Raw genomic sequence first — 16,031 nt, forward strand, 5'->3', positions numbered from 1 at the left:
GTGATGGTCCTATTGCTTAGGCGACTGTAGCCATCCGCTATCTTTCCCTGCCTACTTCTCTTATTAACATTTCATGCTGAACCACTTATATTCCAGTGATGTTCTAGTATTTCCAATAGTGCATGGGTGCACAGCTCGGCGCTACAGTCCTCACAGACCACAGTCCTGCTGCTAGGTTTCAGCCCTCTCTCCCTGACATGTAATCATCCAGTTAATGCTATTGACTGGCCAGAGGGTCCACACACCTGGCTCAACAGATTGTAATGAATGTCTAATTAAAAGCCAAGGACAAACACCTGGTGTACGCTGTCCCTGGACCTTGAGGACCAGAGCTATGCACTCTTGTTGTAGAACATTGACTGGTTAATGTCAAATAACTTCAGTAGGGTTTTAGCTCACAGTACTGTACCAGCATGGGGTAGACAGGAAGAGACTTGAGCTATTTACCATCTACCTCCAGAGGATAGAGAAAGGAGGAAGGGGACAAAGGCTAAAAAAAAGATAGGCTGAAAGAGAGAACCCCAGATAGAATCCATTTGGTTGAAGATTCATGGACATGAAAAATGCATGAGATGTACAGTACAAGGGGCACTTAACCTGGAGGAGGAGACATTTTAGTCATTTAGCAGACGCTCTTAACCAGAGCGACTTACAGTTAGTGAGTGCATAAATTTTTCATACTGGCCCCCCGTGGGAATCGAACCCACAACCTGGCGTTGCAAGCACCATGCTCTACCAACTGAGCTACAGGAGGCCCAGAGAGAAATGGAGAGAGACAGACATTGAATTTAATTGAATTGAAAGAGGGAGAGAGAGAGAGAGAGAGGCAGAGCTGAACTGTAGCCCCCCAGGACTCCCACCATACCCCTCTACCCACAGACCTCCAATTCCTTGTTAACTGATGGTGAAATGAAGTGGGTGTATCCGGCCAGGTAGTAGGCTCTCAGCCAATCAGGCTAGTGATGTGTCTCACCCTTAACCCTGACCTCCATCACTCTAATAATCAACCTGTGTACTGCTAAACCATCAGGCCAACAATCCACTGAAGAGCCGCTTCACACACTGACTGGCCCTGAGTGTGTGTTTGTTATGGCTCACCAGGCTGCTGGCTGAATAAACTACCCTTAGTACTCCTGTGTTTGTTGGAGGTATCTTTGGGGATATATCTGGTCCCGGATCAGGACCTACTCCCTTTACTATATAACAGACACTAGCTGAGTGTGTTTGTGTTGCAGCAGATTCTGTGTTGCAGCAGATTCCGTGTTGCAGCAGATTCAATGTTGCAGCAGGTTCTGTGTTGCAGCAGATTCTGTGTTGCAGCAGATTCTGTGTTGCAGCAGATCCCATTGTTGGCCCATTTGAGTCCTACTAGACCCTACAGTGGCCTGTCACAGCCCGGTATTTGGCCTGTAATAGGTTGAGATGTGTGAGCTGCCTGCAGCCAGTCCAGCTGGGTTTCACAGATACTGTTTCACTTCCTGTCATCTCCCAGAGGGGAATTTGTTTGTTTATAAAAACCCTCAGAAATGCGGCATGGACTTATTAGTGGGGCAGCAGGAGATGACTAGATAGCAACCAGAGGGAAGAAGACACTGCTAAAAGCTGTGAGTGTGCGAGTGTGCGTGTGTGCGTGTGTGTTTGTGTGAGCGTGTGTGCCCACACTGCCCAGAGGCAGACAGTGATGACGGGAGAACTGAGTTATTCCCCAGGGATTGTCTGGAATGTTTTGGAGCTTTCCCTGAGCCCTCGTCGGGTCCACTCGCTCTTTAAATGATAAAACAGAGACATTACAGCAGCCAGACGTTAACCTCTAGAAGCCCCTGTATTTAAAATATGACAACAGTAAGAGATACCAGATATATTTTATGTCTGTCTGCCACCAGGGCTGAAATGCTACGTCACTGAAAGGGCAGACAGGTCCACAACAGGTTACAATGCTTCAGTCATTGTTCTTTTCAGTTATTCTTAAAGAAAACAATGGAATGTAAGAGAAAGTCTAGAGTCTTGATGACGCACGGACGCATGCATGGATGCAAGCACATATGCACGCACTCACGCACTCACACACACACACACACACACACACACACACACACACACACACACACACACACAGTTTCCTCCAGAGAAGAGTTGCTGTTGGAGGTTTTGACTTTCTAGTTGAGCTCATTTTGGGCCTGATTGTCTGAGAGAGAGAGAGAGATTTTGGAGGAAGCTGAACTGTCAAGTGCAGTGTGTTATGGGTCGAGTTCAAGACGAATGCATGAGTGTTAATTCTCTCTGTCTCTCTCTCTGTCTCTGTTTCTCTGTCTCTCTGTCTTTCTGTCTCTGTCTCTATGTCTCTCTCTCTCTGTCTCTCTCTCTCTGTCTCTCTCTGTCTCTCTCTCTCTCTGTCTCTCTTTCTCTCTGTCTGTCTCTCTCTGTCTCTCTGTCTCTCTCTGTCTGTCTCTGTCTCTCTGTCTGTCTCTGTCTCTCTGTCTATCTCTCTCTTCCTTTCTTCTATGTCCTGTACTGTTCCCACTCTGTAAATCATTGATAAGTGGGTCTGTAACATTAGTAAGAGTGGAACAAATCGAACAGGCCCTAAACATGACACAGTATTATGAAACCGATCCAGTAGCTTGTTGTGTCCTCTGTTCTCCCATTACCCTGGCCAGGTGGCACATATCATTCATCTGACTGGTGTCACTTCTGTCACCGTCCCATGATCCTCCATGATCCATCATGATCCCCACGGAGCGCTGAGAGAGAAACATGACACGGACAGGATTTATTCCACCTCTATAGGACCTACCTGCATCTGTTTTTATTCAACCAATGATAGGACGGGGACTATCTTCATTCAACCATTGATAGGACCCGTCCTATTTTCATTCAACAGTTGATTGTCAATACCATGCAGCCAATACTCGTTTAATAAAATGGCTATACCTGCATAGCATACACCTATTGTACTGTTATCTTACCAATGAACTCTAGAAATATGAAAACAAGTTAGAGAAGTGTGGAATAAAGGTCTGAAGTGGCTTAAAAGCAAAATACTCTTGAGATCTTCTGAGATAAACGTAGCACATACTGCTCTTTTTTGTCTTTCAATCGTGTTCTGACCTGCTAACTGCAGCAGCTGAAGTCATATTTCCTCCAGACCTTTATTACAGAGTATCTGTGTGTGAAATCCTACACAACCCATTTCCTGGATGACTGGAAGCTTTCCATCATCCAGAGTAGAAACCAGTGAAACAAACCGTGTCATCTTTCTGCAGGCCGTGTGCGAGCAGGGTCACTAGTATCTGGTGTTACAGAATGGATCTGGTGTTGTTGTCTTTAGGCCTCTTGAACCAAACCACAACATCTACCAGGTCTCTCCTTGTGAAATAGCAGGTATAGTAGCTTTCTTAGGCTTAACATTATTGCTTGGTATCAATTCTGGTACATCAACCAACCTCCCAAGTTCTGTGGCTCTTCCATCATCTACACAGATATAAGATTGTCCCTATGGCTGTTCTCTCACTTAATACACCCAAACTGTTCCCTCTCTACCGTAATTGGTGTCTCTTTTCCTGAATTGTATTCTCCCTCTCTGTTTCAGCCCACAAGCCCCAAGTTTGGGAAGGCTGATTCCTATGAGAAGCTTGAGAAACTGGGAGAAGGCTCATACGCTACAGTATACAAAGGGAAAAGCAAGTGAGTGCCAAAACAATATTCATGTAAAGGTCCAATGCAGCTGTTTTTATCTCAATATCAAATCATTTCTGGATAACAATTCAATACCTTAATGTGATTGTTTTCAATAAAACAATTTTTTTAGCAAAGAGCCATTTCTCAAGCAAGAATATAGCTAGGACTGTCTGCGAGTGGTCTGAGTGGGAAGGGGAAATGTTTGGAACTCTCTTTCTTAATGGTTTATTAACTAATTTACCGTCTGATGATGTCACCAGGCAGGCCAAAACTCCATCCCACCAAAACAGGCTGAAATTTCAGGTGTTCTTTTCGAACAGCTCTTACACTAAAGGGGCATTATCATAATTTTCACAATTTCACAGTATTATTCCAACCTCAAATGTGTGGAAATATATATAAAACACAGGAAATCACGTTTTTGACTGCACTGCATTTTCCGCATTGCCTACTTACTGTATATGGCCAATTTATATGCACATAACTGCTTGTAATTATAAAGCAGTAAAGTGGTATAGGTTAAGATAAGGGTAATAACAATTACTGGCCATATTGCATATTACACTAATAAAAGATCTGCACTTCCCCAACCATGAAATGCAATTTGTTTTATTAAATCACTTTGAAATGGAATTGTTTAACGATTGTTTAAGTTATTATTTTGTTATTTTAATTTTTTCCTGTTCGTGCATAGCGGTAAAATTACCCAGGTTCTGATAATTAAAATGTAGCAAGTGAAAATGTCATAGCCGCAAATGGATTGAAATGCATTTACACCATTTCTCACTGTAATGAAGTTACTTTGTATGTGTTTTTCTTCACTACAATGGATTTGATTGGTGAGGTTCATTTTATTTAATCTTCTGGTCTTCTACTAAGTCTCACTCCAGTGCTCCTAAATTGCATTTCATTGACTTACAGAAATCTACCATTCTCTGCATTCACTGCCTGGCTCATATTGAGTCCTTTTTTCATGGGATGAAGCGTAACGTGTTGGGGTGCCTTATCTTCTTGTTGCCAGGGTGAACGGCAAGCTGGTGGCCCTGAAAGTGATTCGTCTGCAGGAGGAGGAGGGGACACCGTTCACCGCCATTAGAGAAGGTTGGTCTCTGTCACACCATTAGGCTCAGGTGAAGTCTACAGACTCGAAGATAAGGTTAAGTGTTGTTATTCTAGGTACTTGGGTTAAGTGGATTTCGGTTTTTGTAATGGTGACTGTTGTCAGAGAGAGGGGTGCTAACGTCTCTAACAAAAAATGTGTAGCTCAGTTGGTAGAGCATGGCGCTTGCAATGCCAGTGTTGTGGGTTCGATTCCCATGGGGGACCAGTATGAAGAAAAAAAAAATGTATGCACTGGATAAGAGCGTCTGCTAAATGACTAAAATGTAAATGTAATCTAGAAAAGCCAAATCTGAAGTCTTTCCCAGCACAACCCAAATATAAAACTGCCTCTTGTGTTAGCTAGATTGGGATCTGACTGATTTTCAGCCTTATGAACCCATCCCATGGGCCATGTCTACCTTATTATTATTTATTTAACCAGGTAAGCCAGTTGAGAACAAGTTCTCATTTACAACTGCGACCTGGCCAAGATAAAGCAAAGCAGTGCGATAAAAACAACAACACAGAGTTACATATGGAATAAACATTAGTCTGCATAGTGTTCCATTGCCACACTGGGCTAAATCACTTCAGAGGGATGTTCTTGCCATGCAGTGCTTTCTCCTGGTCCCTGGCCGTGTGTCACAGCAGGTCAAGTTGTGTGAAGGCCGGATAGCAGTCTTTGGTGTTCTAGCTAACTGGAGCTGAGTGGCTAGGAGGCTTGGAGGTTCCTGAATGTGAGGGTGGGTGTGAGAAATATGTGGCACACTCACCTCCACCTCCACAGGCAGAGCTGGGCTGGGCCTGGCTGGGCTGGAGCCTTGCTTCATTTAGATGAGAAAATTAGATGAGAAAACGATTCTGGCTGTTTGATCTGTGGGATCATGGGCTGATGAACAGAGCTGAGAGCCATGCACCAGCCCCTCTTCACCCCTCCTCACCCCCCGCCCAGGCCTCCCTCCCTCCCTTCCTCCCCATCCCTCTCTCCCCCGGTGAGCGGATCAGAAAAGCACTTTGAAATTTAACTAATTCAACGATTACTGGGCCGAGATGCTCCCAGAGTGGAAACGTGGACAGAATAACAGGGCGGTGTTGAAAGCAATACCGACGCCCCTGAGAGAGGACCCAGGTGTGTGTTTGTGCGTGAGTGCATGCGTGCGTGCTTGCATACGTGTGCGCATCCGTGCATGTATGTGGGGATGCGTGTGTGTGTGAATTGGAACACACAATAACATTATCAACACAGTCAGTATCTGTGTGTCAGGAGGTAGGGAGGGACTGGTGTATAGCCCATCTAGATCTTTACCTAAATTGGTACAGCAGCCTTTTGAGGTAGCTCCTGTCTATAGCACTAAGACAGATATGTGTGAGAGGAGCATTGCCTTTGATCTTTAGGGGTTTCAGTGCTTTAGGTGTTCATGCACAATGGCTCTGTGCTGTGTGCTTTGCTCTGCAGATCACGACGCCATAGGTTCTCTCTCTCCGTTGCCCTTGAAACAGAATTGCTGTTCGCTAAATTAATCACATTCGCAACAGTCTGAAAATCCCATTTAGGCTTCTCATAATAAAAACACACTTAATATGCCGCTCCGGCTCTCTGTTCTAAATGAAACCGTTCCCTGTGTTGTTTAGCTCTTAACGAGATAAGATTTCTGTCAACAGTTTGTTTGGCTCGGCCGTGGTGATTGTGTGGTGGGAGAGGAGCAGAAAGTCTTTGGTGGAGCCGTAGTGCCTCTGATCACATCTTTCAAACACATGAAAAGGCGTTGTTTGAAGTGTTCACTCCCTCCTCAGCTGCCAGTTGATACAGCGCAGCATGGCTCCTCCACCGAGGGTTTAGAGCGACGCTGACTATTACCACTAATTGCTCTGTTCACGCCCGGCCCGCTAGCTGACACAATAGACACAGAGCTTTGCCTCCCAAATAATGGGAGTGATGATCCCTCCCCAAGGCTTTGCCTTTCACTCTCTTTACTCTCTCTCTCTTTACTCTCTCTCTCTCTCTCTCTCTCTCTCTCTCTCTCTCTCTCTCTCTCTCTCTCTCTCTCTCTCTCTCTCTCTCTCTCTCTCTCTCTCTCTCTCTCTCTCTCTCTCTCTCTCTCTCTCTCTCTCTCTCTCTCTCTCTCATACTGTCAAAAAGTTGGTGGCAAACTGAAACCAGTTAGATAACTATTTCACCATAACTACATTGACTCCATTTTAAAGCAGTGAGATCTATGATTGCCATAGATGTAGTTGAAGTGTTGCTGGTAGTAACTATTCTATTATTTTATTTTATTTTCTATTCTATTCCATTTCATTCCATTCTATTATTTTCTATTCCTTTCTGTTCTATTCTGTTCTATTCTATTCTAAATCGTACTACTGACTATTACTATTACCATCCACTATTCTATTATATTCTATTAGGCTATATTCTATTCTAGTCTTTTCTTTATCATATTGTAAATTAATGGTAATACTGATGGTAGTTTTGCATGTAACTGCTTCATCATGATAATACTGTATCCTGTGTTTTTCTAGCGTCTCTTCTGAAAGGTCTGAAGCACTCCAACATCGTGCTGCTCCATGACATCATCCACACCAAGGAAACCCTGACACTGGTCTTTGAGTATGTGGTGAGTGTTACAGCACCAACTGGATATGTTGCACAGAGCATCATGGGTACTGTAGTACATCATGTTACAGGGTTAGCTCAGTACAGGTCTTTGAGTATGTGGTGAGTGTTACAGCACCAACTGGATATGTTGCACAGAGCATCATGGGTACTGTAGTACATCATGTTACAGGGTTAGCTCAGTACAGGTCTTTGAGTATGTGGTGAGTGTTACAGCACCAACTGGATATGTTGCACAGAGCATCATGGGTACTGTAGTACATCATGTTACAGGGTTAGCTCAGTACAGGTCTTTGAGTATGTGGTGAGTGTTACAGCACCAACTGGATATGTTGCACAGAGCATCATGGGTACTGTAGTACATCATGTTACAGGGTTAGCTCAGTACAGGTCTTTGAGTATGTGGTGAGTGTTACAGCACCAACTGGATATGTGAGTCAGCAGAGGATCAATATATTTTATTTGTGTAAAATGTATTTTAATATGAAATTCAAAAAGCCCAAAAAGCCACAGTTTCATTCTAGAACTTGAATAACTAACTTGTTTAATGGTTTGATTAATTTGACCTCTCACTCTTCAGTTCATGACATTGATTTATTTAATCCCAGTCCAAAGAGATATGAGCTCTGGCTAGTTTTACACAGATATTTTTTGTTTATAAGATGGTTAAACGTTTAGTAATGTTTAGTCTTGCCTGTTAAAAACAGAACCCAAGCCTGGGTTATTTTCCCCCAGGCTTTGAACAGGAACAGTGATCTGAGTGCCATAGAATGGTGGCCTAACCACTAGTGGCATGGCAGCCTCATGCCCAGCTCTGAACCCAGCCCTGGCATCATGGAGGAACATTTTAATTGAGGGTTGCTGTTTCTGTAGGTTTCCATAGCACACATAAACAGGCATGTATACACGCTCGCACACATGCACACACACACACATGCACACACACACACACACACATGCACACACACATGCACACACACACACATGCTGTGGACAGCAATAGCAGCAGGAGTTCCCTCTCTCTGCTGTGGAGTAGTGTGGCCTGTTGTTACTGCTGACATATATGCATATGGATAACATACACTGATGAGGCTCAAACCAGCCAGAATACCAATCTCCAAACTCTAGGAGTAGTAAAGTCCCTGCTCAGCATTACTCCAATCGACCATATATGTAAATAGTTCAACCTCTTTGATGTTGATATGCAAAACAAGACCCGCTCCATGTTTGTTTTCATCCGTGCTGTGTGCTATGTGGCCTGGTGCAACATATCAAGAGCCAGCTCTGATACTGGACTGTATATACCATTGGTGCCCAGGGTGTCGATCGCGGTCGACCGGACGATCGCAAACTTCTTTCTAGTAGACCGCATAAAAGTTTTCAAAATGAATGCAATAAAAAGCTGGTTATAGGGATTCTAATGAGGATGCTCTCTGTCCTTAAAGTGTACGTTTTGATTACCTGGAGAACAGAGGTCAGACTGGATAGAGGGGTTGTGGAGGTCTTTCACTGCTGTTTCTCTGCTCCATGTGCAAATATAGGAGCTAACCAATTCCAAATATATATATATTCATCAAGTAGATACTGTCTGTAAGTGGACATGGTTAACAAGGATCTGTCTCCATAGCCTTTATTATGACAGACCACCCTTCTCTCACTGTGAATGTTGAACAGACAGAGTGGATAGCGTATATTTGACAGAAATGGGTAATGCAACACTGTGGATCTGTGTGTTGTCGTTGCTGTGGAGCCAGTTTCATGCTGTTCTATTCTGCTGTGTTCAGACCTGTAATTCCAAACTCTTTTATATACAGAAGGCTCCACACCAAGCCAAATCAATTCATTTTTCTCATCTAGCAGGTAATGACGATTGACAGGGAGTGAGCGGGACCGATAGAGAGAGAGAGGTAGAGAGAGGGAGAGAGATGAAATGGAGAGAAAGTGGGGGTGAGCAAGATATGGAGAGAGAGAGAGGGAAAGACAGAGAGAAATATAGAGAGAGGGAGGGAGAGAGAGAGAGTGAGAGCAGGTTTTGAGTAAGGTGGACAGGCATGGCTTGTTTCAGAGTCAGGTTGAATTATTCATGAAAGGAACACATTTATATCTGACGGTGTGAGGAGCAGCGGGGGTACGCAAATATCACCCAGGCCCTCGAGCTGTGGTGTGTGTGTCCGTCTGTCCGTGTGTGTGTGCCCCAGGTCTGCTGGAAGAATAAATCAGTGAAGTGCAGATCAGGGTAATTCCTCTTTTCTCCCGCCGTCGGACAGACAGACGACTCTGCTTACATACAGCGCTTAAAGACATACAGACAGTGTCACTCCCTCTCTCATCCCTCCACACAATCACATGAAGGGCTTTGTACCAAAGGTTCCCACTGTGGATCATTCTGTTGATATAGACCGGATATCATTCATCCGCAGACGGGGGAGACATACTGGGGAATAAAATAAATACTGCGACTGACGTCTGCTGCAATTTAATGATTGAGTTTGTGTCTCCAGCCTGGCGCCATACTGATATTTTATCATGGACGGATGACAGTAGGTCAGAATTGCTTTGACTAGCAAGGGGAAAGCTATAAAAGCCAATAACGTTTTTCCATTAGCAGATTTTTCCATCCTCAAACCAAGCTCACATTCCAACCAAGGTACATTCAAGACTAGCATAACAATAAACAAAAAGCCAATATTCTCACTGCCAAGAACCTCTCTCTGCTGCTTTTACTGTTCAAATAAATACCATAAAATACTGAACAGCATCAATACATTAATACTTCATTTTTCATATTGACTTATTTTTGGTTCATTGCAATGCATTGTAACTGTGATTAGATTTGGTGTTTTATGACTCTTTATTTAGACATATTATAATCAAACTGTCCTCTCTTTCTCCCTGACAGCACACAGATCTGTGCCAGTACATGGACAGGCACCCAGGAGGACTGCATCCTGACAATGTGAAGGTAAGACTGCTCTTCATTATCATGACTATATTACTACATTCAACTACACTGTCCTTAGCGTCATTAATCAAATCCTACAGTTTTTACAGTGACACTGCTGAGGAGTGATGCCCACTCACACATGGTTAGATAGTAGCAGTGTCCTGTAGGCTTGCTTAAATTACTTCAATAAAATACACAGTTGAGGAGTAACACACACTGTTAGAGTAGCAACGTTTTCCTGTGGCTCTGTGTAGAGGTGTGTTGAGGACGAGGAGAAGGTAGGGAGTGTGATGGAGTGAATGGGGCCATGGAGGATGGGAGGGATGGTGTGAAAGGGGGGTGTTGTGTAGAGTGGTCCTTTGAGAAGTGGGAGGGGGGTGAGATCAGGCAAAGTGGGTTATGTAACACTTCATACCTAATATTGTCACTAAGGATTTCCGTAAGTCATGTATTTATCCTGTTGACGACCGACGGCCTGCCTCATTGAAATGCATGTATTAATAATAAAGGATTATTCCCAGAGAGGGGTGTCAGGGGGAAAAACCTGCTTGCACCTCTTAATCTGTAAACATATGTTGCATCCCAAATGGCACACTATTCCCCATATAGTGCACTATTTTTGACCAGAGCCCTATTGGCCCTAGTCAAAAATAGTGCACTATAAAGGGAATAGGTTGTAATTTGGGATGCAAACAGAGTCCCAGGTGAACGACAGGCCAGGACGTGTCCTCACTGTGTCGCCATGTAGCCTTTGTGAAATAATTTCCTCTGTGAAGTCTTAAGAGGGGCTTTTATTTGTATATGAATGTGCTCTGACAATGACATTGTGATAAATGTTTCCTCTGTCAGAACTGGACTAGAAGGTAGAGTTAGAGAGAGAGACATAAAGAAATAGACAAAGACAGAGACAGAGACGGACATATGTCTGTTACCCAAAGGGCCAGCAGCTAGTTTTAGCCATAATGCTCTCCATGGTGGGAGGACAGATGGAGAGGGAGGGAGGGAGGGAGGGAGGGAGGGAGGGGGGGAGGGAGAGAGAGAGAGAGAGAGAGAGAGAGAGAGAGAGAGAGAGAGAGACCAGAACACATCTTTCCCTGGTGGGAGGACAGACAGAGTACAGGAGGAGCTCTAATGACCTGGCAGCTGAAAGGAAAACAAACTGACTGTGTGGAGGCAGAGGCTACGTCCCAAATGGCACCCTATTCACTATGTAGTGCACTACTCTTGACCAGGCTCCATAAGGCTATGGTTAAAAGTAGTGCACTATATAGGGAATAGGGTCCCATTTGAGGCACAACTAGAGACCCAGACCTGGACCAATCATTAGAATCAGCAATCAAAAACCAAGATGGAGGCAGCATGTCGAGCCAATGGCATATTGAACTCTCCTGTTTGCCAATGTGCCGCTCTTCTGTGCTCTTGTGTGTCAAGAGCCAGAGACACTCCAGTATGTGTTAACTGTAAAATGGAGGGTATAATAGCTATATTTGTAACCAGTGAGGAGCAGAGTAGACAGACAATTTGCTGGAGGTTAATTCCCTTCATTACAGTGTCTCTGAATAACAGAGAAAGTGGCTTGTCCTCCTGTGTGTGTGTGTGTGTGTGTGTGTGTGTGTGTGTGTGTGTGTGTGTGTGTGTGTGTGTGTGTGTGTGTGTGTGTGTGTGTGTGTGTGTGTGTGTGTGTGTGTGTGTGTGTGTGTGGGTGGGTGGGTGGGTGGGTGGGTCTGTGTGTGTGTGTGGTGTGTGTGTGTGTCAATCAGATGACAGATCGGGTCTCAAATTGCTTTTGTTCCCTGGTTGAGGTTATTTCAGAAGAAACAGCCTCTGACTGAAGATACGTTGCTTCTATGAAGTGTGTGTGTGTTTGTGTGTGTGTGTGTTTGTCCTCCTGTTGAATAATCAGAGACATAAAAGCTATTAGAGTGTGTGCTGTCTGATGTGGCTGGATCACATTAGCATTAACGTAGCAGAAAACACTTGGACTTTCACTAGCTAATGCAATTATAAGTCAGCCTGCCCAGCAGAGAGAAGTGTGTGTGTGTTTGTGTTGTTTGGAGCGTATCTTGTTACAGAACTCCTTCTGAGAGCAAAGTACAGAACATTTACCTTGACCCATACACTTGATTGATTACAGTGTTCTCCTTTAGTATTCAACCTATTATTTCATGTTCTGTATGACATCACCCAAAGCTGCAACAACCTCCCAGTCAGTGAAGCTCTTGATGTGATTATATCCAGTCAGCTGAATGGGGTTCTCTTAATGAGAGCCGACTAGATTGATGTGAAACTGACACCCCTGACAGTAGGGCTGGGCAATGTTGGTCAAAATGTCATATCATGGTATTTTAAAAAAAATTGACGGTATGATGGTATTTTATGGTATTTTATATTTTTGAATAATAAAAGTTATACATTTGCTTTATGGGTAGTGCGTGACCCTAGGGTGGCAACACATACAGTACATTCTAAGTGATTTCAATGGGTCTTTCTCCATTCTGATTGTTTTATACTGTTCAATTCAACTTCAACCAAAAATAATTTTCAGCATTTTCATCAATTTCTGCATTTCCTGCACTAATTTGAGATCATTTCCACACTGCCACGTAGGGTTACACGATATGGGCAAACAACCTCGGCCTTATTTCTAACCAAATGTTGCAATTGCGATTTGAGTTGTGATTTAGAGCAAAACACATGGGCAAACTGTTGGAATCATGGAAATAGAATGATTATTGTAATTATATAGTTAGAATATAATAGTGGGCACTTTGAATACAGTGTTGTTTGACATGACAACGAATGAAAATGCCAGGGAGGAGTTAAGTGTTTCCTAGGGGACCCTATAATCTTTGGCTACATTGAATGTTTTCTCTTAGCTACTTCATGTAGCTAACATATTCATGCTTCACGTATTCCTCATTGATTTAGAAGATACTGTTGCACAAACAACATGCTGATTTAGTTCTACACCATCACTGGTATTATCAGGCTATATAGCTAATTACGTTTGATCTGACTCAGTACATTTATTAGCTAGCTAGCTAACAAGATTTAGGCCCAACTTGCTAAGAAAATACAAACTAGCTGTTGCAGACTGAACACAAGTGTCTCGTGGTCGAGGAACAACAAATGTGCTCCTTGAGTGACAGGGGGCGGGGCTAGGTCTGGTGGAAAGCGGCATGGAGAGAGAGAGCGGAGAGAGATGACTCAAGTAGCGAAGTAAACTAAAAAAAATGGACGTTACACACGGCGTATCCCATTTAACAAACCAAACATTCAAATACTGTTATAGAAGGTAAATACCAGTATATCGTAAAATACGGTATATCGCCAAGCCCTACCTGGAAGGCATTGATTGACATTCACAATCCTATTTAAACAGCATGTAGTACAAGAAGAGCTACCCTCATTGCATTATTCCTCAATGTCAAGTGTAGTATCAATGTCAGGTGGAATATTGATAAATGAGGTTAGTATAATGTAACATCACAAAGGCCCATGTCTGAAAATGTTCAACAAACTCAACAAAGCACTACTCCTGAGTTCCCCCCCTCTCCCCCTCACCTCCGCTCCGCTCCTCTTCTCCTCTCCTCTCCCCCTCTCTGTGCCCTAATCATGTATGCAGATAATGCAGTAATGACATGCCACATTAAGACAGACAGTACTACCCAGATGGTTTCTGGGATAAACTACTACGGGGAACAGGGCGGTAGGGGAACAGTAGCTGGCAGATGGGAGCGTCACTGTCTTCTCAGCTCATTTAACATACTATCCTACCTCTCCTTCACTCACTGCTGGGCTAAACTCACTCCCCTGCATATAGTAAAGTGCTGCTTTCAGAGATTTCCTCAATGACTCCCAAGGTTGCCATTCAATTAAATACTTCATTTATTATCCCCTCAGGTACAATGAAGATTTAGAGGTTTGTGTTTCGAGGGGTTGGCTATGTCCATGATGTTGTGTTCAGCATGACTGCATGTGATTGGACTCTCATTCACTATTGATAGTGTTTGAATAAGTCATGTGAACACAAAATACATCTATTGGAATAACACATCTTTTTGGGGCTTTTGTCTTTGCCCCAAATCAGTCAGTATGCATTGGAATTAGCCAATGATAACACATGCTTATAAAAAATACAAAATAAAATTGGCAACATGATAATATATACACATTTGTTTCCCCTTTGTTCTGTGTTTTTGTGTGCAAATATTCCATATGAATAAGAAATGTGTATAACCCATTATATGCTGTTAGTATGATGCATGGTCTCATAATGTAGTAAATGAATGGGAATATCAGACAATAGAGCCAGTCTGGAGTCTATTTCACTGGCAGATTACAGAGAATATCTGGACTCAGATGATGAAATCCACTGTTCTACTGGCCACACCTTATACTCTAAACCCATCTCTACATACAAATGTATTGCCATAGATTTTCATTAAATCAAACAGTGTTAACTTTTTCATTTGAACACTGATGTAAAAGTTAAAGCAGAGGTATATAAAACAGACAAAACATTCAACAAATATACGAAGAGGCTATGATAACAGTTGGAAGTTGAGGTGCCGTGTACAGTGTGTAGGTACACACACACCAGTGGTGTAAAGTACTTAAGTAAAAATACTTTAAATTACTACTTAAGTCATTTTTTTGGGGTATCTGTACATTACTTTAGTATTTATATTTTTGACAACTTTTACTTCACTACATTCCTCAAGAAATTTACTTTTTACTCCATACATTTTCCCTGCCCCCAAAAAGTACTCGGTACATTTCGAATGCTTAGCAGGACAGGAAAATTGTCCAATTCACACATTTATCAAGAGAACATCCCTGGTCATCCCTACTGCCTCTGATCTGGCAGATAGACTAAACACAAATGCTTCATTTGTAAATTATGTCTGAGTGTTGGAGCGTGCCTCTGGCTATCTGTAAATAAAAAAATTAAACAATTGTGTTGTCTGGTTTTCTTAATATAAGGAATGTGAAATGATTTATACTTTTACTTTTACTTTGATACTTAAGTATATTTAAAACCAAATACTTTTAGACTTTTACTCAATTAGTATTTTACTGGGTGACTTTCACTTTTACTTGAGTCATTTTCTATTAAGGTACAGTAGCTTTACTTTTACTCAAGTATGACAATTGGGTAATTTTTCCACCACTGGCACACACACACACACACACACACACACACACACACACACACACACACACACACACACACACACACACACATCCACAGCCAGACAAACACACACACACAGGCCAGGGTTGGCAGTCAATTCAGGAAGTAAATTTAACCCCTTACACTTATGGAAATTGGCCTATGTGGATAGGGCCAAATTGAAATGTTTCTAACAGAAGAACTATAAAAAATTACATATGCATGACCATGGTAGCAATTGAAAGATAACATTTTGGAGATTATGTGAGCACAACAGTTCACCTGACACAAGAATGAATCCAAACATTACACTGTTGATTTTATGTGCAGTTTACATTTACTGTAATTTTTCAAAGCAATTGTCAATAACGAAATCTGAAAATACTCTGGATACATTCAATAACATAATAAGAATAATCATTGACATGTTGGAGTAGGTCCAAGATAAGAAAAAACGATTACAAGGGTTTGAGTGAGAGGTCTAACTTGTTTCTCCAAGTGGCCACACACCTCTC

At 42.7% G+C, this 16,031-nt stretch overlaps 1 protein-coding gene across 4 annotated transcripts in view; it reads left to right on the plus strand.

Annotated features, from left to right (window-relative positions):
• LOC121586015 (cyclin-dependent kinase 14) overlaps positions 1-16,031 on the plus strand; it is a 176,656-nt gene that overhangs the window by 50,956 nt on the left and 109,669 nt on the right. For all 4 annotated transcript variants that reach the window (XM_041902433.2, XM_041902430.1, XM_041902431.2 and 1 more), the window contains 4 exons: positions 3,590-3,684; positions 4,700-4,779; positions 7,303-7,397; positions 10,296-10,358. In XM_041902433.2, the coding sequence (XP_041758367.1) occupies positions 3,590-3,684; positions 4,700-4,779; positions 7,303-7,397; positions 10,296-10,358 (333 nt within the window). The remainder of the gene's footprint in view (positions 1-3,589; positions 3,685-4,699; positions 4,780-7,302; positions 7,398-10,295; positions 10,359-16,031) is intronic.

The sequence above is a fragment of the Coregonus clupeaformis genome, chromosome 17 (assembly GCF_020615455.1).
Source record: "Coregonus clupeaformis isolate EN_2021a chromosome 17, ASM2061545v1, whole genome shotgun sequence".
Classification (NCBI taxonomy): Eukaryota; Metazoa; Chordata; class Actinopteri; order Salmoniformes; family Salmonidae; genus Coregonus; species Coregonus clupeaformis.